Here is a 24,912-nt window from a genome sequence, read left to right as displayed (position 1 = left end):
TCGAAATCTCCGCCTCTCAAAAGCCAAGCCGAAAGACAAAAGTGAACCTCCCGATCAGAAAATATGGGACCCTGACGCAAACAGGCCTGGAAGATGAGTCAGACAGAGGATCTTCCACTGCAAGTTGTACCAGATCTGCGAACCACGGTCTCCGCAGCCACTCCAGAGCTACTAAAACCACGGTCCCGGGATGTGATCCTAGGCGCCTGAGGACCCGACCTATGAGGGGCCAAAGAGGAAAGATGTACAGAAGAATTCCTGTCAGCCAAGGGCACACCAGAGCATGGAGGCCCACCAAACAGAGTTCCTTTCAGCGACTGAAGAATCTCTGTCTTGGAGTTGAGCTTCGTCACCATAAGATCCAATTGTGGAGTGCCCCACCTCACACAGATGTGGTTCCATGCCTCCGGGGGTCAACTTCCACTTCCCAGAATCCAATTGCTGCCTGCCGAGGAAGTCCGCCTGCTCGTTGTCTACTCCCACTACATGTGATGCGGCTAGGTCTTCAAGATGATGCTCTGCCCAGGCAAATAATCTCCGGGCCTCCAACGCCACTACATGACTGTTTGTGCCTCCCTGCTGACTGATGTATGCCACAGCTGTCGCGTTGTCAGAGTACACTCGAACCATGCGACCGCGGACCAGGGGCAGAACAACCTCCAGGGCTTGAAGGACCACCCTAGTCTCGAAGTGATTGATGGACTAGAACTTCTCCTACGGTCGCCACAGACCTTGCGCCGACCAGCCCAAGCATATTGCTCCCCAGCCGGAGACGCTTGCGTCCCTGGAGCCCACCATTCAGTCCGGAGACTCCAGATCCATCCCCTTCTCTAAATTGGGACGAGACAGCCACCATGACAGACTGGACCTGGACTTCCAAAGCAGAGGCAAGGGAAGATGAAACTCTTCCGAGCAGGGACTCCACATGCACAACAGCGCGTGTTGCTGTGGTCCCATGTGCATGAACGCCACGGGACCAAGTCCAACGTGGATGCCATGGACCCCAGGACCTGTAAATAATCCCACATTTTGCCCACCTCCAGACAAAGAAGTCACTTGACCTGAGACTGCAACTTTGACACCCGGTCTGCTGCCTGGAAAACCCTGCCTCGCTGAGTGTCGAAGTGGGCCCCTAAGTAAACCTGTGACTGAGTCGGCTCCAACTGACTCTTGTACACATGAGAGACTGTAAGGTGGACATCATTCTTCGGATGGACTTCTCTCATTCCTCCCTGGACTTCGCTTGAACCAACCAATCGTCCAGATATGGGTGGACCAAAATTCCCTCCCGGCAAAGAGCCGCAGCCACTACTACCATCACCTTGGTGAATGAGCGGGGTGCCGATGCCAAGCCGAACAGGAGGGCTCTGAACTGAAAATGTAGACTCAACACTTTGATGCAAAGAAATTTCTGATGTTCCTGTCAAATGGGGATGTGCAGGTACGCGTCCATCAGGTCTAGGAAAGCGAGAAATTCTCCTCTGAGGACTGCTGCCATCACAATATGCATAATCTCCATGCGAAAGCACAGAACCCAAAGAAACCGATTCACCTTCTGCAAATCGAGAATGGGCCAAAAGGGCCAAAAGGAGTAAATGGAATACAGTCACTGACCCTATTCCTCCAGAGGGACAGGAACAATGGCCTTTAGGATGAGCAGCCTTTGCAGCGCCCCCAACACTGCCACCAGCCTAACACAAGAGACCACGTGGGACTCCACAAAGGCCTCCCGAGGTGGGCACAAAAAAATCTAGAGTGTGGCCGTCTCGTATTGTTGCAACCATCGCTGCCTGACGTCTTCACTCCGCCCTCTTTACCTCTGTGGTGACTCCCTCCGGGGTTGAAGGACGGCTGGCTGCCGCGGCGATCCCTGCGGGATTCCTTCGGCGTCCCCGGACTGGCTTGACGCTGCAAATCTGCCATGTTGCCTGAAGCCTAGGGCGCGTGCGCGCTCCAATTGAAGTACCAGCAAGGGTGCGAACCTCAGGGGCATCCCCCTGAGATGACGTCATCCGCTTTCGATATTTAAAGGTCTCTGATATCGCTAACAAACTGAATTAGCAAGGATTTGTTCTAGCTACTCTGCCTCCTCGGACTTACCAGAGGTACCCACTCCTCGGGGGCCTCGCTCTCTCTTTTGCCTTTCAGGTACAGACAGGAACCGGTACTCGCTCCTTGAGGGCCCTCGTTCCTGTCTCTGCTGATTCTCTTCTGCCTGGAGGTTATCGCTGCCTACATCTTTGTGAGTTGCCATTGCTCTCTCAGAGCTTTCCCTGGAACCAGGTACTCACTCCTCGAGGGCCTACCCTTTCCAGCTGCTGAGCTTCTCAGAGACCATTATTGTGAGTGTTGTCATCTAGTTCTGTTCATGAACTCTCCATACCCTGCCTACTCACTGTCTACAGTTTCTCAACAGCTCAGCCATCCTGGGATCGCTGTTCCAGTATCTGAGGGACTTCAGCCCTGCCGGGCATTTCAGCTCACTACTGCCACCTCTGGTGGTTTCAAAAACCTGTTTAATAAAAGAACTAGTGTGTGTGTCTCCATACTCTAAGCCTAGCCGGTGGTCCCTCTCGGGATCTTCCCCCAGGGGCGTGGTCATCTGCCACCGGCCCAAGGATCCACCCACAACTAACACCAGAATTATTACAGAAATAACTCCATCTGATTGCTCCTCCCATCAGCATAGCAGATTATTACACGTATCACCTCAAGCACCCAACGGTCCGAGGTAATCTTTTCCCACTCTTTGTAGAAGCTGGACAGTAGGCCTGCTACAGCTTCTATAGAGGAGAGGGGACCACTGGCTTCATTGGGCTGATTTTCACTCCCAGTTCCCTGCCCGATGCAGTCTCTGCCCGACCTACATACTCCACGAAAGGACTGTTGGCTGCCCTGTTTTGAGATGGAAACAGATGAGGACTTGCCGGAATGAAATCAATGGGAATCCTGAAAATGGGCTCGAGAAGGGAACACCTTCTTACTGGCCTTCCTGTCTTCCGGCAATCTATTCCCCTTGGACTCCCCCAGGATCTTCATCAACTAATCCAGGTCCTCTCCAAATAACAGCTTCCCCTTATAGGGGATAAATCGGCCGACCAGTTACGTAACCACAGCAGCCTACGAGTTGTTACCGAGGAGACCATGCAATGAGCCAATATACACACCAAATCATACAAAGCATCTGACACGTAGGCTATGCCTGCCTCCAGATGTGCGGCCTTCCTTCCATGCGCCCTTTGCATTAAACTGGCACAGACAGCTGCCCGAAGACTCAATGCTGAGACCTCAAACATCCGTTTGAGTTGCACCTCCAGCTTATGATCCTGGACAACCTTCAGGGCCGCTGCCCCAGCCACCAGGATCATCGTCTTCTTGGTTACCGCCAAGATGGCCGCATCCACCTTCAAGATCCTCAGCAATTCCAGAGAGCCCCGGAATTGCTGAGGATAAAGCTTGGCCATTGCTCTGTCCATCTTCAGGCCAGCATCTGGGGAGTCCTACTTCTAGTTCACCAGCTTTCGGATCTTCTTGGGCAACAGAAAAGCGCTAGTGGGTCCTCTCAGCCCATCCAGAATTGGGTTAACATCCTCATTATCCAGCTTCCTGAGTGACCTTCACTCCTAATTCCTCCAGCACCTGCGGGATGAGGGGGCTCAGTTTATCCCTTTTAAACAGATGAACTACCCGCAGATAGTCTCCCTCCGGGTCCAAAAACTCATCAGGATCAGGGTCATCTTTTGTCCTGTCTACGTCAGGGGTCGGCGGAGCATCCGGGTCAGCTCCTGCATCGAGGGGGTCCAATTGGGCTGATCAGAGTCCTCACAGTCTCTGGGACCAGCCTCTGCAGCAGCACAGTGCAAACCCAGGCACTGAAGAATATCACCAGTCCCCTGAGAAGCCACTTTAGACGTTTTAGCCGTGGGGGCCCATGGGCAATCCCCAGCCTGCCTTCTTCCTCCACTTCTCCCAGCCAGGTAGGCCTCATGGAGAAGGAGAATAAAATATGGGGAAAAATCCCTGATTCATCTTCCCCCAATCCCGGGGAACTGTCAGCCGCCTCATCCTCCCCTTCTGAAGCATCCTGCCTGACTGGGGAAAGAGGAGGGGGAGAATTGCCTGACCGCCCTGCAGTCTCCTGAACTGCCTTCCCAGCGGCAACAGGAACAGACCCTGCTGACCTTCTGCCACAATTTCCTGCGCGGTTCAAGGGGCCTTCCTGCCCTGAAAAGTATGTCGGGCAGAGGGAATGAGAGTTCAGACCCGCTGCCGCCGTGCCACACACACAGCAGGTGGCCATTTTAGGTTTTGGTGCCATGTCTCCCGATCGCGCCCCTTGGCGTTCCCCCACGAGGTTTTCTGTGCGGCAAAGCACGTCTAACTCGGGCCCACTGAGCCGCTGCCGGGAATGGATGCAATCCCCACCGGGGAGTTCCCAGGGACGCTGACAGATCCAGTCAGCCCCACCAGAGCATAGGACTACACAAGGAACGAGGCATTGTGGTTCCTTCCCGGCACTAGCGTCGCAATTGACCGCGAACCCCCGGAACCATGGGTTAACAGCCAGTCGACTGCCGCTCAGTCCTGCTAAGCTCTGCTCTTCTGTTTCTTGTATGCTACTTTTTTTTTTTTTAAACAAAGGACTTAAAGAAATGTTATTAAGCAGGTACTTCCTGCTTGGCGGAAGAAGGGTGAGAGGAGCCTCGGAGGGTTGAGGGAGCCAGGACCCCTGGCTTCGAACCATCCCGCCCAGTCAGGGGTATCCAATCCCCCAGCGGCCCGGCTCCACCTAAGGGATGGCCCACAAAGACACCTAACACCTCAGGGAGCGCCCGTAATCTGGAACCTAAAACTACTGTAAAACAAAAAAAATCTCTTTTTTTCCTTGTTTTAACTAACAGCCTGCAGATACATCTCTACCATCTGCTAGAGTCAGAGAAATACTGAGGTCCTGCAGGTGGCACTCTCAGTTAAGTAGCACTGCCTCAAAAGTTTTGTTCTGACTCCATCTGCTGGAAGGGATGAATAAACCACTGGTCTGGACTGATCTGAGTATGTTCAAGAACTGTCCTTAACATAAAATGTGATTAGCTCCATTGTGAACACCCTCCAGATCAGTTGTATTCAATTGTTCACAGATGGTATAGTTTGTGTTTTCTAATGATATACAATATTTTGCCTTATTGCTACCAGGAGATATGATTCCAATGAAACCCCCACCTCTTAGAGGGAGAGAGGAGTCAAAACTACCAGTGTCTGACAGCACCCCGACCAGCAAATGGAGACAGAGATAAACAAGTTTGCTGATATCACTCATATGTGCTTCCATGCTGGCAATATTACCTGTAAAAAGCTAATTTTGGACAATATAAACCCTTATCTCATAACAAGGATTTTTTTTTAACCAAACAGCTTCCAAGACCAAGAAACTCTAACTAGAAATAGAAATCAGAAAAAAAATACAAGTGCATAAAGGGTATACCTGTTTCCACAATCTTCTCAAGTATACTGTTCCTTCGTGTACTAAAAAATAGACGGGAATTTGACAGAATAGAGAGTGTCTTGGACTGGTCTGACTGTACTTAAGGAAAGAAAATTAACAGATAAGACAATTCTCCTCTCTCTTCATCCAGTCAGATCAATTCACACAAATGGGATATACCCAAGCTACATCTGAATAGGGTGGGTCACTATCAAACCCACTCTCAACATCTCAGTGGCAAAGGATGACTCTTTTTTGGCCCATACATCCAAACAATGTTTAGAAAAAGAATACTGAGAGGACCATGATGAATTTTGAAGATTTTCAGTAGAGAAACCAAGCGCAGCACCACCCAGGAAGTTGCCTAAGCTCTAGTGGAATATGCCCTAACCTGTTTAGATAAAAAAAACTACTATCCACATATGCTACTATATTGGAATCCTTAATTCATTATGCTATCATAGAAACGTAGAAATGATGGCAGAAAAAGAACAAGTGGTCCATTCGGTTTGCCTAGCAAGCTCCCACACTTATTTTCCCATACTTATCTGCTTCACCGACCATAAAGTTCAGGGCCCTTGTTGGTAACTGTTTGATTCAAATACCTTCCACCCCCTGCCACTGATACAGGGAGTGATGTTGGAGTTGCATCAAAGGTGAGCAAAAAGCTTAATGGTTAAGGGTAGTAACCGCTGCATCAAGCAAGTTACCCTGATGCTTGTTTACCCAGACTGCACAGATCAATGCCTTGTTGGATGTTGTCTGAATGTAAATCCTCTTTTCCACATTTCCCCCTGCCATTGAAGCAGAAAGCAATGCTGTATATGCATTCAAAGTGAAGTATCAGGCTTAATTGATTTAGGGTAGTAACCGCCGCAATAAGCAAGCTACCTGCATGCTTATTTGTTTACCCAGACTGTGTAGTTCAGTCCTTGTTGGTTGTTGTCTGAATGCAAATCCTATTTTCCACATTTGAGGGGAAGAGTAGCCTAGTGATTAGAGCAGTAGGCTATGAACCAGGAGACCAGGGTTCGAGTCCCACTGTCGCTCCTTGTGACCTTAGGCAAGTCTCTTTACCCTCCATTGCCTCAGGTACAAACTTAGATTGTAAGCCCTCTGGGGATAGGGAGATACCTACAGTACCTGAATGTAATCCACTTTGAAGTGCTGAAGAAAGTGCGAATGCCGTTGAAGCAGAGAGCTATGGTGGAGTTGCATTAACCATGTGAAGGCATATTGAATAAGGGTAGTAATCACCAGGTAGTAGCCACCATTCCAGCCAGCCACCCCCATGGCTCTTCTCTTCATTCCCATCCTCTAGCCTTTATGGATCCATGGTGTTTATCCCATGCCCCTTTGAAATCCTTCTTAGTTTTAGTCTTCACCACTTCCTCCAGAAGGGCATTCCAGGCATCCACCACCCTCTCCGTGAAGAAATACTTCCTGACTTTGATTCTGAGTCTTCCTCCCTGGAGTTACAAATCGTGACCCCCTAGTTCTACTGATTTTTTTTCCAATGGAAAAGATTTGTTGTTGACCTTGTTGTTAAAACCTTTCAAGTATCTGAAAGTCTGTATCATATCACCCCTGCTCCTCCTCTCCTCCAGGGTATACATATTTAGGTTCTTCAATCTCTCCTCATAAGTCATTTTAAGAAGACCATCCACTTTTTTGGTAGCCGTTCTCTGGACTGCCTCCATCCTGTCTCTGTCCCTTTGGAGATACGGTCTCCAGAACTGAACACAGTACTACAGGTGAGGCCTCACCAAGGCCCTGTATAAGGGGATCATCACTTCCTTTCACTTACTAGATAATCCTCTGTCTATGCAGCCCAGCATTCTTCTTGCTTTAGCTTTCGCCTTGTCACATTGTTTTGCCGACTTCAGATCGTTAGACACTATCACCCCAATGTCTCTCTCTCCTGCTCCATGCACATCAGCCCTTCACCCCCCATCAAATACAGTTCTTTCGGATTTCCACACCCCATATGCATGACTCTGCACTTCTTGGCATTGAATCTCGGCTGCCATATCTTCGACCACTCTTCCAGCTTCCTTAAATACAGTTTCATTCTCTATACTCCTTCCATCATGTCCACTCTGCTGCAGATCTTAGTATTATCCGCAAAAAGACAAACCTTACCTTCCATCCCATCCGCAAAGTCACTCACAAAGATATTGAACAGGACCGGTCCCAACACCGATCCTTGCAGCACTCTGCTTAACACCGCTCTCTCTTCAGAGTAAGTTCCATTTACCATCACACATTGTCTTCTGTCCATCAACCAGTTTGCAATCCAGGCCATCACCTTGGCACTCACACTTAAGCTTCTCATTTTATTCACAAGCTTCCTGTGCGGGACCGTATCAAAAGCTTTGCTGAAATCCAAGTAGATGACATTGAGCGCTCTTCCTCGATCCAGTTCCCTAGTCACCCAATCAAAAAAGTCAATCAGATTTGTCTGACAGGACCTTGCCCTGGTGAATCCATGCTGCCTCTGGTCCAGCAATTCTTCTGACTGTAGATAGTTCACTATTCTTTCTTTCAGCAGCGACTCCATTACTTTTCCCACCACTGAGGTGAGGCTAACCGGCCTGTAGTTTCCAGCCTCCTCTCTGCTCCCTCTCTTGTGAAGCGGGACCACCACCGCTCTTCTCCAATCACTCGGCACCACTCCTGTTTCTAGGGATCTATTGAACAGGTCACGCAGTGGACCCGCCAACACATCTCTGAGCTCCCTCTATCCTGGGATGAACCTCATCAGGCCTCATGGCTTTGTCCACTTTCAGTTTTCCTAGCTCTTCCCATACATTCTCTTCTGTAAATGGAATTTCATCTACTCCACTTCCCTCCAGTTTCTTAACTAGCGACGGTCCTTCTCCAGGGTCCTCTTTAGTGAACACCGAACTGAAGTATTCGTTTAATATTTCTGATCCTTTTCAGCTTTCAAATTCACTATACCACTTTGGATTTTTCTCCTTTCTCTGATTTATCTGAAAAATGTTTTGTCACCTCGCTTTACCTCTTTAGCAATCCTTTCTTCCGCTTGACTTTTTGCTTTCTTGATTACTTTCTTCGTCTCCCTCAGTTCCACCAGATACTCTTCCTTGTGATCCTCCCTTTGGGATCCTTTATATTTCTTAAATGCTGTTCTTTTAGCTTTTATTGATGCCTTTTTTGCTGCATCATCTTTTCAAACTCTGCCATAGAACACAAAGAAATGATCTAATTATCTGAAGGCATTTGTGACCTTGCAATACCGCAAAAGTGCCCTTTGCGTGTCTAAACAGTGCAGTAACCTGCAAGTTGCCTCACCTGTTTGTTTATGAAACAAAGGGAAACAGACCGATTCAAATGAAAGGTGGAAACCACCTTCAGAAGAAAGGAAGGTATTGTATGAATCTTGACCATATCCTTAGAGAACTCCAGGAATGGGTCTCTGCAAGACAATGCCTGCAACTCAAGAGATTCTTCTGGCCAAACAAATCACCACCAGAAATACTACCTTCAAAAGTAAGCAGACTTATGGAATTTCCCTAATAAGCTCAAATCATGGGCCTGCCAAAAAGGTCAAACTAAATTGAGATCTCAAAAAGGAACAGAGGACCTTAATGAAGACTTAATGTACTTCACTGTCCTCAGGAACTGTGACACATCTTGTTCAGTGGTACAAGGTACTAGGATGGGCAGCACCGGGGCCGGTGCTGCCACAGCCATAGGACCAATGCCTTGCAGCACCCATCCACCGCCAGCTGGACCCAGTGCTCCAGTTCCTTCTCAATCATAGCTGATGCCAACAGAGACTGGGAGGAAGGAGGGGTGGCCAGATTTTCTTCGGACCCGCGAGGGGAATCAGCGACTGGTACCAGGAATGGTGGAGACCACTGTGGACCCCCTGGCACAGACAGAGAATGCATTCTCCTCGCTGCAGGGCCACTTCTGGGGCATCGCAGCCAAAGCTGGTGCATCCCCGCACCAGCACTGTGCATCGATGGAGCCCAGTGCCCATGCTTCTTAGGCTTCCCTCAATGCTCGGCCTAGTCTTTCCCCTGTGCTGAGGTTGAAGACGATGAACCCGGCGTCCTTGGCCCAGAGGAGATCGACAACGGTCTGTCTCCGATGCCCCTATCCTCTGGCGGCATTGAAGGAATAGACAGTCCTGCTGATGTCAATGGCCATGGTATCAATCAGTGCGGGCACAAGATCCGTAAATGCTGCCGATGCCAATGGCTCAGACTTCCTCGAACGGAAGAGCTGATCCATCTTGTAGAGTCGAAGCAGATGTCCCTTTGGTGTCATCTGTGCACATAAGCGGCAACCCTGGACGTCATGCAATGCCCCCAGGCAAAAGATACATACCTCATGAGGATCAGTAATAGACATGGTCCTCAGGCATCAGGGACATCAGCGAAAATCTGATGTGGCTGTGATGGGCAAAATAAAAGGGCTGCAAAGTCGAAAGCAATGGCAATGGGCATCGATGGCTGGCTGGCAGGCACCAAGGCACCGCCACCACGGGGGGATTAGACCGCGAAAAGAAACTTAGCAAAAAATGCTGAAAACCCTGCCTAGAGACAATTTGGGAAGGCAGAGAGGGATCAGACGACGGAATCGAAAGAAAAAAAAAGCATGAAATGTGAAGAGTACAAAAGTTTTCTACAAGGCTAAAACAGCTAAAGTGAGCTCAATCACACCGCAAGGCTTACAGCTCCACGGAAAAGAAGAAACTGAAGAGGTACCCTGCGAGGACATGTGATGTAGGGCATGCTGGGCATACTCAGTGTGCCTAGTCAAAGTTCTAGAAACTTTGACATAAGTTTTCTGCATCGGGGCTCCATATGATGATGTCACCCATGTGTGAGGACTAACATCCTGCTTGTCCTCGGAGAAACAATGCTCTACATTCATTGTAAAATTCACTTTGATTAAATGTTATAGTTTTGGGGATTAGCATAGCTTTAGCAAACAGTTTTGATGATCATACCTTATAATAAACTTCCAAAGTGAATTTTCATTCTAGATGATGACTGAATATGAATGTCTTTTGATCTCTCTTCTCTCATCACCCCACCACCAGTCACTCTTTAAGATTGCCTCAAAGCACTTATTACAATATGTGTGGATGATTCCAGGAAAAAACTAGGAAAGAAAATTTGAGTATCCTTGCCTGTCCATTTTTCAATTAGATCCTACAGATAACTCTAATAATCGCTTCCTCTCATAGCTATTGTTATTTTTTCCTTATGATCTTACCATCAAGGCGTAAATACAGCAAGCTACGGAAAGCAAAATAATCCTCCATAATGGTCATGAGCGATGTCATTTGACAGAAAAGCAAGACACGATGGTTGGTGGCTCTCAACTTTGGCAGAATGCGATCAAGGAGTTCAAACTTCCCTGATGCCCGATAAAGATCAGCTCTGTTAGGGAGATAATGTTACAACGTTATTGTTAAATTTTGAACTTATGTACACTGTTCCAAGTTTCATAACCTTGTTCTATGTAATGCCTTTTGGCAATTTTCATGTTCTGTTTCAATGTAAACCGATGTGATCTTTATTTCATATAGGAACACCGGTATATAAAAATCTAAAAATAAATAAATAAATAAATAAATAAATAATGAAGCAAAATTAGTTAATTTTTCACTATTAATTTACATCACTTGTTCTTCATTCTGAAAGCTTTCATTTTCATACATTTTGTAATATTAAAATAAAATGTTGAGAATACTACATCCCATGGAGACTTGATATTAACAAGAAAGGACTTACCCATTAATAACGCCTCCTGAATATCCTAAGTGCTCAGCAAAAGACTCCTGTGGAAAAATGAATGAGTACATTGTATATATATTTCAAAATAAAACATTCTGCTTTTTCAACTAATTTTCTAGATGAGAACCAGAATACTATTTTGTTAAAAGTAAATTAAAATCAGGTTACAAGTACAGTCTTTGCTGAAAGAAAATGCATTGTACAGTCTATGATTATCACATTTTCATATACCTTGTTATAATGGATTCTAAATAGGCAACAAAGTTCACACTGTGAGGGTATTCACTATACCAGGGCAGGGTAGTTTTCTCCTAATCTAACATGAGGACCAGTTACATGTTTTAGTAAATAAGACAAACGTACAAGTATTTGCAAAACTAACATCATACTTTTAAGGGTGAACATAAGACAGTTCATTGTAAAAGGGGACTATCTGCTTCAGCACTGTCTTTGCTCTACTGAAATGAATCGGAAAACAACATAACATTGAACAATATTTAGTTTGCTGGATTGAGAATAATGCCGAGCAACAAAAATGATGACAAAGTTAACAGATTTACCTCAATATGCTGAAACATATAAGGATGATTGCATATCTTTCTCAACTGCATGATTGTGTTCATGAGTGTCTTCGCACCACCTTTACCCTAATAAAAAAAAAAAAAAAAGAGCAGACCTAATTACTGAGATAATTAAGATTTCAAGCACAACTGGATTTTTTTTTTTTTAAGAAATGGAAGTGACGCATAATGTGGCACTGAATAAGATGTGGGGGTCAAAAGGCAGACTTTTGTAACGACTGGACATGAAAATTAAATACCATATGTTGTGAAAGTCGGTATTAATCTGTGAATTTAAATCCTGGAAGACAATGCCATCTCTGTGGTCAATATTCAATAGTGGACAAGTTATCCGGCTAAAGTTAGCCGGATAACTTGTCCCATACAATCAGTGGGATAAACATCTCGCTAAATATACAAGCTTAAAGTTATGCAGCTACACATAGCCGGCTAATAAAACCATAACTGGCTATGTTTGAAAAACGTCACTGAAAGACTGTGCTCCCTGGCCTGGTGTAGCAGGACTAATTGGAAAGGAAATTATCAGGTAAGGGAAATTTCTCCTTCCACATCTTCCATCTTCATTAGTCCAGGCAATACCTATGGGAAGTACCAAAGACCCCTAGGCCAAGTGGGAAAAAGCAAGAGCCGCCTTGAGAATACCAGCTCCAAAGGCCATGTCCTCTTTGGCCAAAATGTCCAACCTATAATACTTAAAGGTATGCAGATAAGACCAAAGGGATGTCTGCAGGAGTCACCTCATGTACTTTCACCCAAGAGGAAGTCTGTGCTCTCATAAAATGTACCCAGAGGCTCACAGGGACTATTTCCTGCTGGTTATCATGTAGGAAGAATCAATCGCCTCCTTAATTCAGTGAGCCAAAGTGTTCATGGAAATAGCTTCCCCTCTATGTGGTCCACTGAACAAGACAAATAGCCTGTCAGATTTATGAAATTCATTAGTCACTTCCAAATAACAAATGATCAACCGGTGGACATCCAAACATCTCAGAAACCTGAATTCATCCTTGCACTCTTCCTGAGCAAAAGCCAGGATAGAAGCCTCCTGGTTGATATGAAAACAGGAATTAACCTTTGGAAGATAAGAAGGCACTAGCCAAAAAGTGTTCATATTCGAGGAAATCATGAGAAAAGGACCACAGCTGGAAAGGGCCTGAAGCTCCAATATCCTTCTAACAGAGCAAATGGCCACCAAAAAGACAGTTTTTCAAATAAGATCCTTGTTCAAAATGTGCCTCAAGGGCTCAACAGGAGGCACTATTAGTGCCTTTAACATCAGAGAAATCCCAGTGAGAAACAAAAGGCCAGACAGGTGGGAGTAAACTCTTAACACCACAAAGTAAACTGTTCACATCAAGGTGCGCCCCACAAACACTCCACTCAGATGCCCTCTAGAGCAAGAAATGGCCACTACCTACACCTTTAGAGAATTTAAGACCATACCTTTGTCCAAGCCCCTCTGAAGAAAAGCCAGGACACAAGGAATTTCAAATCTCCAGGGGGAGACCGAGTGTTCCTCACAGAAGTTTTCAAACAAATGCCAAACTCGAATATAGACCAAAGAGGCAGACATCTTTCTATACTTCAAAAGCATAGATATCACTGAGACGGAATAGCTCTTTCTGCCCAGTTGCCTCCTTTCAAGAGCCAGGCCGTATGACAAACTCGACCTAGATCTTCCATCACAACTGGGTCTTATATCAACAGGCCTGGTGTGTCCGGCAACTGAAGGGTGAAGCTGAGGGCAGCTGGGCGCACAGCCCAGCCTGCCTGCTGGAGTGAGCGGCCCTTTAACCGGCACTGGGGGTAGCACTAGGGATGCACTGAGGGCGTCTCCACTTCACCCCGGAAGGAGGAGGGAGAGGAGTCGCTGGTGCTACAGCATCTGCAGGCCTGCCCACTGCCCTCCCACCAACATCAGAAGTGGTGGCGATGCCAAAGGCAGCTGGGCGTACAGCACAGCCTGCTGGAGCGAGCGGCCCTTTAACCAGCAATGGGGGTAGCGCCAGGGAAGTGCTGAGGGCTTCCCCCCCACTGGAACAAAGAAGGAGAGGAGTTGCTGATGCTGCAGCGTCTACAGGCCTGCCCACAGCCCACCCACTGTCCTCCCACCAACAACATCAGAAGTGGCAGGGACACAGAGGGCAGCTGGGCACACAGCTCAGCCTGCTGACGTGAGCGGCCCTTTAACCGGCACCAGGGGTAGTACTTGGGATGCGTTGAGGGTGCCCCCTCCACCCCAGAATGAGGATAGAAAGGAGTTGCAGATGCTGCGGCACCAGCAGGCCCACCCATCACCCTCCCACCAACATCATCAAAAGCGGTGGCGACTCCGAGGGCACTTGCGCAAAGGAGTGCAACAAAAGAGCTTGTCCCTTTGTACGGACTCAAAGTGCCTTACTCCATCGCACCCTGGACATAATTGTTATAAACATGGAATAGATAAACTTCATTGAACCTATGCTAGGATGGAGGCTGTATGGAAATCTAAGGAGTGCCCCAAGAAATAAAGAAGGATCTCAAACTTGGTCTTCCCTATGAAAGTACTAACTCTTTTGCTTTGTCTTCCTGTCTAATGTTTACTCTGTTCCTATTAAATGTCCAGCCTCTATCAAAAAATAATCCCTTTGATTAATGACTTGATAGAGGATTTACATCCTGCTATTTTCTGCATCTCTGAAACCTCGATGAATGACAAAGATAATGTTCTCCTAAACCAAATCTCCCACCCTAATTATGAGGTATTTCATTTTCCAAGACCTAAACTAAAAGGTGGGGGTTTATTAATAATCAGTAAATAAGAACTTAAGCTAGTACCTTACAAAGTAGATATCAACTCCCTATGAAGTGGCAATTCAAAATCTCCGCACTGCTCATCACTGACTGAATTATTCACTAAAGTGTTCCCATCACCAGAATCTACCTTAATTGTAGGAGACTTTAATCTCCATGTAGATAAAGCACCAAGAACCACTGCCTGTGAAATGTTTCTGGAGACTATGGAAGCTATGGGTTGGTCCCAATTTGTTTCCAAAGCTACTCATACATCGGAACATATTCTAGACTTAATATTTTCCAATGCCAGTAACTTTCTAATCAATACCTCTTCACACCAGGCTTGTCTCCTCCAACACTTCCCGACTCCTGGTGCCTCCCTGGCTGTTTACATAAGCCATCACTATTGTATTGTTCAAAAGAATGCTCACCACTTTGCACTTGAGGATCAGGAGGAAGTGCTGTAGCTCCAATCTGCTCAGTAGGATTTCCAACCTGTTGATTGACAATGAGGTTTCCAATAGGGTCCACTGTCCTTGAGCAACTTACTACAAGCAATGCGCCCCCAACCAGTTAAACTCATATCTGTTGTCACCATGATACAGGCAGGGATCAGCAAACTGATCCCCCCAAAGTAGATGAATGGGCACTGTCCACCAGTGGGAAGACTCTACCACTGGCGTGGGCAGAAGAAGGCAAATCCCATACTCCCACAATTGTGGAGACCATTTCAATAGAAGTGAGATATGCAATGGCCTCGTGTAAGCTGTTGCCCAGGCATCAAGATCCAGCATCGCCATCATCAGACCAAGAATTTGTGGATAATCTCAAGCCTTGGGAGCTCACTGAGCAACAAACCTGCTCACCTGCTGAACTATTTTGGCCAATTTTTTGTCTGTGTGATGCACCCATCCCACCTGAGTATTGAAATATGCCCCCAAATATCGCAGTGACGAGTGGGCTTGAAACTGCTCTTGAAAAATTGATAACCCAACCCAAACTTTCTGAGAACAGCACCACTTGGCGGGATGCTTGAACAGCCTACCCATGGGACTTCGCCTGAATCAACCAGTCATTCAGGTACGGATGACTATAATACCTTTGTGTCACAAGAAGGTTTGCCACTACCCACGTTGGTAAAGATCCATGGAGCTGTCACAAGCCTGAAGGGCAGCGCCTGAAATGCAAAATAGTCTTGTAGGATGAAAAAGCAGAGAAAACGTTGATCTTCTAGCCATATCAGAATGTGAAAGTAGGCTTCCAACAATTCCAGAGAGCACATGTACTCTCCCTGTCTTACCACTGCGAGAACAGACCAAAGCGTTTCCATCCAAAATTGAGTGATGCACATACAGTTTACCTCTTTGAGATCCAGGATTAGGTGGAAGGTACAGTCCTTTTTAGGTATTATAAAGTAGATTGAGTAGTGGCCGGTGCCTCGCTCGGAGGTGGTTATGAGAACCACAGCCCACAATAGCTGCAGCTTCAGAACAGTCTCTCGAACGGCCTGCTGCTTGACCAGGGAGGAACATAGGGAAACCATAAAGGTGTCGGGTACCACATGCTACATGTCCAGAGAATACTTGAAGTGGATAACATCCAGCACCCACTCTTCTGAAGTTAGTCAGGCCAACTCCTGGTAAAAACCCTGTAGGCAGCCACCAACAGGAGCCACCAGAGAGTGAACCCGCGACATTGTGACTCTCTCCCTGACTCTGAGACAGGACTTGTGTCAGAACTTGGCTTAGAGAAGCTAAGAAAGGACTGGTCCCTGCCCTTAGTAGCCTGCGAATGATGCGAATGGGCATAAGATTGCTTACCAGGCCTAGACTGCCTAGAATCCTGGAACTGGGCTTGACCCCGACTGACTCTACAAAAAGAATGCCCTTTGTCCTCTGGAAGCACTTAGGCTTAGGATCTCCCAAGTTGGTTACCAGCTGGTCCAAATCATCTCTGAACACTAGTCTACCCTTAAAAGGTAGCTTGCTCAGGCACCTCTTGGACCAAGAATCCACTGCCCAGTTGCATAGTCACAGCAGCCTTCAAACTGCAAATGGAAGGTAGGAGGGCATGCACCACCAGAGCTGAACAAACAGAAATTTGGACAGACATGGCTGAGGAAGTGAAAAGATGCTCTAAGGAAATACCCATGTTTCTGTCCTGAGGATCTTTCAATGATGTACTACCCACCACCTCTTCACCACCATAACCAAGGTATCCTCAGTACAGGACTGGAAGAAGCGCTGGAGAGTTACCTGTGAGAGAGGATAAAGTTTCTGCTACAGCTTTACGCATCTGTGTGCAAACTCTGGTGCCTTCTATTTAGCTAACATCATATCCCTAACATCAGAGTGAAGAGAAAAAGTGTGAGATACTTTACGGACCTCTTAATAATAGGGTCCCAGACTGGAGTCTCCTCCACCTTGTCACCTTCAATATGAAGAAAGGTGAGCACTTGACCAATCAGATCCCCAAACTTGTCCCAATGAAAAAGCCGAATGACCGAATCTTCCTCTGGACCAGACAGAAGATCACCCTTTTCATGCGAGGCAGAACTCTCCACATCTGGATGTCCTTCAGATTGCTGCTCGACATCCTCTCAAGGATTCCCTGGGTCTTCAAGCACACCACTAGGCCTCTTAGAAGGAACTTCCAAGGTCAGGGATGGAGGAATGTCCCCTTTAGACACAGAGGGGCCTGTGGACATGGAGGCCTAAACAGGCCTTTTAATTGTACAAAAGGCTTGGTGAAAGAATAAAAAAAACCCAACTCATGAGAAAAATCTCCCAAAGCACCTGAATATGAAACAGCTATCGGGCCTGAAGTAGGAGCTATAGGCTCCTCCAAGTGTTAAGGGCGCTCACCTTCCCTTACTGAAACTGCCGAAGGAAAGTGGGAGGAGGAGGGAAGGGCTGGGCATGTGGAGATCACAAACATTGTGGGCTCCTGGGACGTTCACGCCAAGGCCTGACCAGCCATAATGCCTGCAGGGTCCCCAGTTGGCTGCATCTGCCACAAGGAAGAGGAGGAGTCTATGTGAGAATGGCTCACCTATAAGGTCTCCCCAGGGCTTTCACCTTTGCACATATAGGCCCTGGTCAGACCTCTCCATGTGGCATGGGAGCAGCAAGGAGGCCTTTGCAAGGACACAGAGCTTACAAAGTTGACTTGCAGCAATGCCAGCAAAATGCTCCAAATGCTCCCCCCAGCTGAGGAGTTTTGGTGAATAGGACTCCCAGTCAGCTAACAACAAAACCCAACTCCACTCCCCAAGTTGCTCCTCCTCTTAAGGTCTTGGTGAAGCCGGTACTCATCACAGTTGGGAGCTCTGCAGCTCAAAGCATCTTCCAAAAAATGGCCTTGAAGAGACCTGCCATTAATTCTGTTCTGGGGTTTTGTTTTGTTTTGTTTTTTTTCACTTAAACCGGAGGATGGGGGGAGGGGGATGGGAGGGAAAGGCAGAAGGAGAGAGTGAGAGAGACATAAAAGGCAGGAAGGCCAAAGGAACAGTTGCTCTTTTTTTTCGTTATTGAATAAATCAAAGCCTTCCTCCTTTTTAAGCTCTACTTAGTACCCTTTGGACTGGGAGCTGACAAACTGTGCTCACTCTGCTGTCTGCAGCCAGTGGCTTGGCCCTGAGTCTAACAAAAAACATTATCCAACATCAAACTGCTGCACCACCAGGACCTACCATTTGCTGGAGGTAGAAAATACTGGATTTTTCTGAGGCTGCACCACCTCTAATTAGTGGCAATGATGTCACATCAGGAAAAAAACAGTGTTCTCTGCCTCCATCTGCTGGTAGGGGGAAACAATCCACAGGTATTGTCTGGACTAGTGTAGAAAGATGACTGACATTTTCTCCCTGCATGTCAATTTTGGTGAAATTTCCACACCTTTTTTAGAGAGTTATAATGATAATGGATGGACAGACGGACATTGATCCCTTTTATATAATTCTTTCCAATATTCTATATGTTGGAAAGCATAAAATACATTTTGAATTTTCTACAATCTTGAAGTTTAACTTTTTTCTCTTTACTTTGCAGCATCTTTTTCCATTTATAAATGGAATAATAGAACAAGTCAGTACATTTATTTCTTTGGAATGTGGCAATGCTTTTTTTTTTTCTCAAGATGCCATGGCCACACAAGGTAAGTGGTGCTACAATACAACCTTATACAGCTCTGTGACTGGCTGGTTTCTTGCGATGTGACAGAGTTATAAAGCTTCCATTCTTACCTTTTTGTCCTTCTCAGAGCCATCTGTGAGAAGAATCCCCTTGGCTTGCATATGACGATACAGAATTTTCTGAAGGGCTGACATGTCACATTTGATTACATATTCAACCTAGTATGAAATAACATGGAAAGAAAGCCCAGTTAATTCAGTACAAAGTTATGCAGAACCATAAATGGAGAAAATGTAACTGACATCCTTTATGTAACTGGCAAGGGATATCAATGTACATGATTTATTCTCAGAAATATTTCCAGGTTTATGAGGGAAAAAAGAGATTAGGTGTTTAAGGTATTTTCAAAGCATTCACAATAGTGTTGTACAGGTGTTTCTGTGAAGTTCAATATACTTGAAAATGCTTTTGTATAATTACTTTTAAACTCAATAGCTTTGAAGATTTGATCAAGCATGTTCAAAAAACTAGATACGATTTTTTTTAAAACCTCATGGATTATATGTTAAAATTTTTACAGATCACCTAATCCATACAAACTATTTTACTATTCCACATTGTGGTATAAAAATATGTAATATTCATGCTAAGGCAAGATTAATGCCTAGAAACTGTATAAATGTGATTAAACTAATTAATAAGCAGTTTTATGTTAAATAATGGACAAATTAACATGATCAGCACTGAGGCTACAGGAATATGGCTAATGGGGTGATAGAATTTAATATCCATGTAAAACAAAGTTGCTTACCTGTAATGGGTGTTCTTTGAAGACAACAGTTCACTAGTCATACTCAGATGGGTGACATTATCTGATGGCAATGAAAAAGAATATATTTTCCAGAGCTTTCCACTAAAGACCCTGCTGAACGTGCATGGCATTTACCATAGCTGTGTAGCCTAACTCAATTTCGCAATTCAGCTAATGAGCTCAACTACAGAAGGGGACAGACAAGATGTCTGACTGGTAAGCAGCTGTTTCAGAGAACACCTGTTGCAGGTCAGTAACTTTGTTTTCACTACAGGCAAGTAGTTCACCTAGTCACACAGATAGGGCTTCCTAGAAGTCAATGTGGCTCTATGCTCTTTATGCTTTTTGGCATTTTCAGTGCTGGCTCCAAGGTAGAACAGGACGTCTTAACTTCTTCCAGATGAGAGTATAATCCGATCTGGCGAAACCTGATGGTATTCTGCAACATACTGGAGCAGGTGCTGCAATAGGAAACATGATCCTCACCGAGAGATTTATAGCAGATCTTATGACGGTCAGCGATGGTCATCTTCTGACAGCAGTCTGGGTACTTCTTGAAACTGTTGTTTTTCTTATTTGTCATCTTCATAGAAACAGACAATGCTCGAGAAGGGAAGAAACATTTTTTAAACAGACAGACAGCTCGAGAAGAGAGGCCATGGCCAGAAGCTGTTTCAAGAGGGGCCTACAGACAAGGATGCTGAAAACCCTTAGAACTAAGGAAGGAAAAAGAAAAAACACCACAAAGTCTAACCATTGTCTAAGGAGAAGCTGGAGAGCGAAAACTTGCTGTAATTACTGCAGGAATTTGCAAAAAAAACAAACCAAGCAGAGCTCAGGAACATGACTGCGAGTATCAATGGAAAAAAATAAATTAAGGCCAGCCATGTGACTGTGGGAGCTACCACACATGTCCAGAGGTCTGCAGGTTTTCACTGGAAAGTTCTTGAACATGTTTTCTATGTTTGTGCTGTCAGATGACATTGCCCATCCATGTGACTAGGTGAACTGCTTACTTTTAAAGAGCAGATATGTTAACAAAAGTCCAGACCATACACAATTATTACTATTAGCCAGTATTACATCAGCATAAAACACATTAATTCATTTAAAGTGTAGTCTATAAAATGATGTGTGCAACAGAGAATCACATAAAATTTTTAAATATTTTATGAAGAGAAATCTGAACCAGAATAGGGGTAATTCTTCTAAGCATGAAAGAAGATTGGGATCTGGGGGCGATCATATCAGATGACCTTAAGTTGGTCAAAAATGTGGCTAAAGCAATGGCAAGCGCCAGAATATTTTGGTGCATGGGGAGAGAAATAACCAGAGGAAAGGGGTGATGATACTGCCCCTGTATAAATCCCTGAGACCTTATTAGAATACTGTATAGCATTCTGGGGACCGCATCTTCAAAAGGATACAAACTGGTTGGAGTCAGTCCAAAGAGTAGCTATTAAAATGGTCAGTGGACTTCAATCTAAAGCATATGGGGACAGACAAAGATCTAAACATGTATACCCTAGAGCAGTTCTCAACCTTTTTTCTACTGGGACACACCTGGCAGATTATGCTTACATGCATGACACACTGAACACTTGACCATCATGGCACTAAATGTAAACATATACTCTGCATCCACAGGAACCCCCCTACCTCCTCCCCCCCACCACATCCCCAAACAATGGATGCAGAGCAGAACTAGGATATTTCAAATACAACTCGCTATATAAAAAAGATATTCTGATTCTGGTGCTATCTCAGTAACAGAAACACAAATTCCCTTACTACCAGGCGCAGTGTAAAATACAAAACCTAAAACAAAACAAAACAAAAAAACAAACAAACCAAAAACCACTCAGCACATGTAGCAAACCTTCCCTCCCACTGCAACACTAATTCCAAGAACGCAAATAGCAATAGCCCCTTACTATGAAAAGGCAGCAGTGCAGCACCAATGCATATCCTATTGAGAATGAGATAATACAACAAAGAAGATTGATACAAATCCCTACCTATTAGTAAAATACCTCACCTCAGCCACACATACAGATCCAACCTTCACCAAATACAGAACAAAAGGCCACAAATTACAAATGTGGAGACAAAAACTGGAATGGAAACCTCAAAAAGCCACTCTGCATGCAGTGCAAAACTGGAGAGCTAGAAACAGAAATACATATCCTCCTACACTAAAGCAAAGTACAAAGATAGAAGAAATGCAAATTCCCCATACTGACATATTATGGCTCTTGCGCCCCCGTCATGCCCCTTCCATGCCTCCATCACCCTTCACTTTTCCCAATTACTCCCTTTCAATCATCCGCTCACACTCGTATCCCTGCCCAGCATTCCTGACCCCCCACCCATATCCTCTTTCCTGTGCTCCCTTCTCTCCTCTGCTTGACTCTCCCTACCTCCTTCATCCCATCTCCCTCCCTGCCCAGCTACCCCAATCCCGTTTCCTACCCCTCCCCTTCCTATTCAGAGCCCCCACATTCCATCTATCTTCCATCTCTGTCTGCCCAGTAACCCCAAACTCCTTTCTCCCACCCTCCACAGCAGCTTCACTCCCAGACTCAGCAGGGAAAGATAAAGTTTGTGTCCCTTCAGGCCTAGGACAGCAGGAGCTGGCAATGTCTCGCTCTGATCTGGGTGAAGGAGGAAACAACCTCCCACTGGGCCAGAAAGAAGAAAAGGAAGTGAGAGTAGCTTCCCATCAGGCCCAATGTAAGAAGTCAACCAACTCCCACCTGGGCTGGCCCTGCGACACACCTCCCAGGATCTCGTGCCACACCAGTGTGTCCCGACACACCTGTTGAGAACCACTGCCCTAGAGGAAAGGCGGAATAGGAGAGATAAGATAGAGACATTTATATACTTCCAAGGTTTCCATGCACACGTGGTGGGCCAGTCATGGGATGAGGGTGAAAGGGGGTTGACTCAGGAGTAATCTAAGGAAATATTTCTTTACAGAGAAGGTAGTGGATGCATGGAACAGCCCTCCCATGGAGGTGGTGGAGACAAGGACAGTATCTGAATTCAAGAAAGTATGGGATAAACACAAATGATCTATGAAGGAGTGGTAGGGATTGCAAAACTGAATAATTGGAGAGGAAAGGCAGACTATAGAGAGATCATATAATCTTTCTGCCATCGTGTTTCTATACTAATTTTTAAATTGGTTTTAAATGGGGAAAAGCATTTTTACTTCACAAGTGAACTGATACATCATAGAGCTCTACCACTATGAAAATATGCCAGAACTCCAGACTGATAGCTTAATGGAAGCACATTTTCTGGTACTCATGAATGTATTAGACAAGAGGATATAGTAAAGTGCAATCACTTAAGAAAGTTGCTCAAAACTAGCACAGTCCTATTCTGCTTGCATGTGTGAAGGTCTCTGTTTTACAACAGTGCAAAAAGGCTAAGCACCATGAAACAAGGAGACCTGCTCACACTGAAAGCTGAACTATTCCATAGCAGATTTAAAAAGCTCTATTACCAGGGAGATCATCTCTATCTGCAAGGAGAAATTTTTACCTGTTACTTTTCTTTCCATGAATTCTGCTATACCAGTCTTGTCGAGACAAGTGGGCTATGTCCTCCTACCAGCAGATGGAGGCAGAGAACTTAGTTTTCCCTGGTAACATCACCCCTACTACTTATAGGTATTGCAGCATAGGAACAACTCAGTTCTTCTAGAACAAAATACTGAACAGATTATAAACATCCCAAAACAAATTTCAAAAACTTTAAAATGATTATTTTTTGAGAGAAAATCCTCCTACTGCACACTACCATCCATACCCTTTAAGGAACATGTGAATGAATCATACCAGATGTGAGTACAAGTGAATAAAAATAACTAAAGGCTGACAGGAGGATCTACCCCTCTGTAATACATTTGTATTTGTATATCACAAGTACTTGACCCTCAAGACTTCCTCCTTCCAATAAAAGCCCAACTTCACAGAAAGGTTCCTGCATTGGTGTAGTTTTCTTTCCATGAACCATGCTAACAGGTAAAAATGTCTCCTTCCATTTCATCTGCCTACACCAGTCCAGTCAAGACAAGTGAGAAGTACCAAAGCACATCTAGTTCGAGAGGAAGGGAGGGAGGGAGTGAAGGATGCTTTGAGAATGCCAGCCCAAATGCCGCATTCTCCTTGGCAAACACATCCAACCTCTAATGCTTAGCAAAAGAATGTAAGAATGAGCAAGTAGTTGCCTTACAAATATCCACCAGCACAATAGCAACTGCTTTCACCCAGGAAGAAGCCTGAGTGCTAGTAGAATGAGTATGAATAATCTCAGGCACTTAATGGCCTTTGAGCATATATGACAAAGATAGATCTTGATACATCTTGCCAGAGTAGATCTGGAGACTGCCTCATCCTTACATGAACCTCCAAACAAGATAAACAGCCTGTTTGTTTTACAGAAAAGGTTGGTAACCTCCAAATACCTAATGTGCATCTGATGGACATCCAAAAATCTCAAAGATTTATTTTTGCCCTGACTCTCATCTCTAAAGAAAGCTGGCAAAGAAATAGACTGAAGAGGAACACCAAAAGGAAGGCACGGTACAAAGACATACCAAATCTGCCACAAAAAAACAAACTGATCTCTCAAAGGCTCAAATGGAGGCGGCATTAACGCTTTCAGAATCAGAGATCCCACACTAAGGGACTGTTGGCCTAAATGGAAGCTGCAGTCTCTCTACCCTACCAAGGAAGTGGACACATCTGAATGGGAAGGTTGAAATCCCCTGAATCCTACCCCCTGAAATAGGAGATAGCTGCAACCTGGACTTTCAAAGAGTTCAAGGCTAGCCCCTTCTCCAAGTCTAACTGGAGAAAGGCTAAAATAGAAGGGATATCCAAACACCAAGCGAAAACAGATGATTCCCTGTAACATGCTTCAAAAAGGCATCAAATCCGAATGTTAGCCATAGAAGTTGAAACCTTTTCAGGCCTTCAATATGGTGGAAATTGCTAATAAAGAATAACCCTTTTTCCTCAAGTGTGAGCTTTCAAGAGACGAGCCATAATATAAAACAGTGCAGGGTCCTCCATGGTGACTGGACCCTGCACCAACAGTCTGCAAACATCTGGAAAATGGAGAGGACAGTCGATCCAATGTCTCATCAGATCCATATATCATGGCTTCCTTGGTCAATCCGGGAGTGTTCTCCTCCTCTATTCTGTGCAGAATCCACCCTATCAGAAGACAAGATCGGAATATGTAGAGAAGATTCCCTCCTGGCCAAGGGTAAACCAGTTTATCTATGCCTTTGGCTCCATATTTCCTGCGATGACTGAAAAACTGCCAAACTTTAGCATTC

The 24,912-nt window shown here is 45.4% G+C and overlaps 1 protein-coding gene across 4 annotated transcripts in view; it reads right to left on the bottom strand.

Annotated features, from left to right (window-relative positions):
• SMARCA2 (SWI/SNF related, matrix associated, actin dependent regulator of chromatin, subfamily a, member 2) overlaps positions 1–24,912 on the bottom strand; it is a 604,786-nt gene that overhangs the window by 227,509 nt on the left and 352,365 nt on the right. For all 4 annotated transcript variants that reach the window (XM_029613254.1, XM_029613271.1, XM_029613280.1 and 1 more), the window contains exons 21-24: positions 18,859–18,966; positions 11,820–11,906; positions 11,257–11,303; positions 10,736–10,902 (exon numbers count right to left, since the gene is read on the bottom strand). In XM_029613254.1, the coding sequence (XP_029469114.1) occupies positions 10,736–10,902; positions 11,257–11,303; positions 11,820–11,906; positions 18,859–18,966 (409 nt within the window). The remainder of the gene's footprint in view (positions 1–10,735; positions 10,903–11,256; positions 11,304–11,819; positions 11,907–18,858; positions 18,967–24,912) is intronic.

This window comes from Rhinatrema bivittatum, chromosome 1 (genome assembly GCF_901001135.1).
Source record: "Rhinatrema bivittatum chromosome 1, aRhiBiv1.1, whole genome shotgun sequence".
Lineage (NCBI taxonomy): Eukaryota > Metazoa > Chordata > Amphibia > Gymnophiona > Rhinatrematidae > Rhinatrema > Rhinatrema bivittatum.
This window is presented reverse-complemented; position numbering and strand designations above follow the sequence as displayed.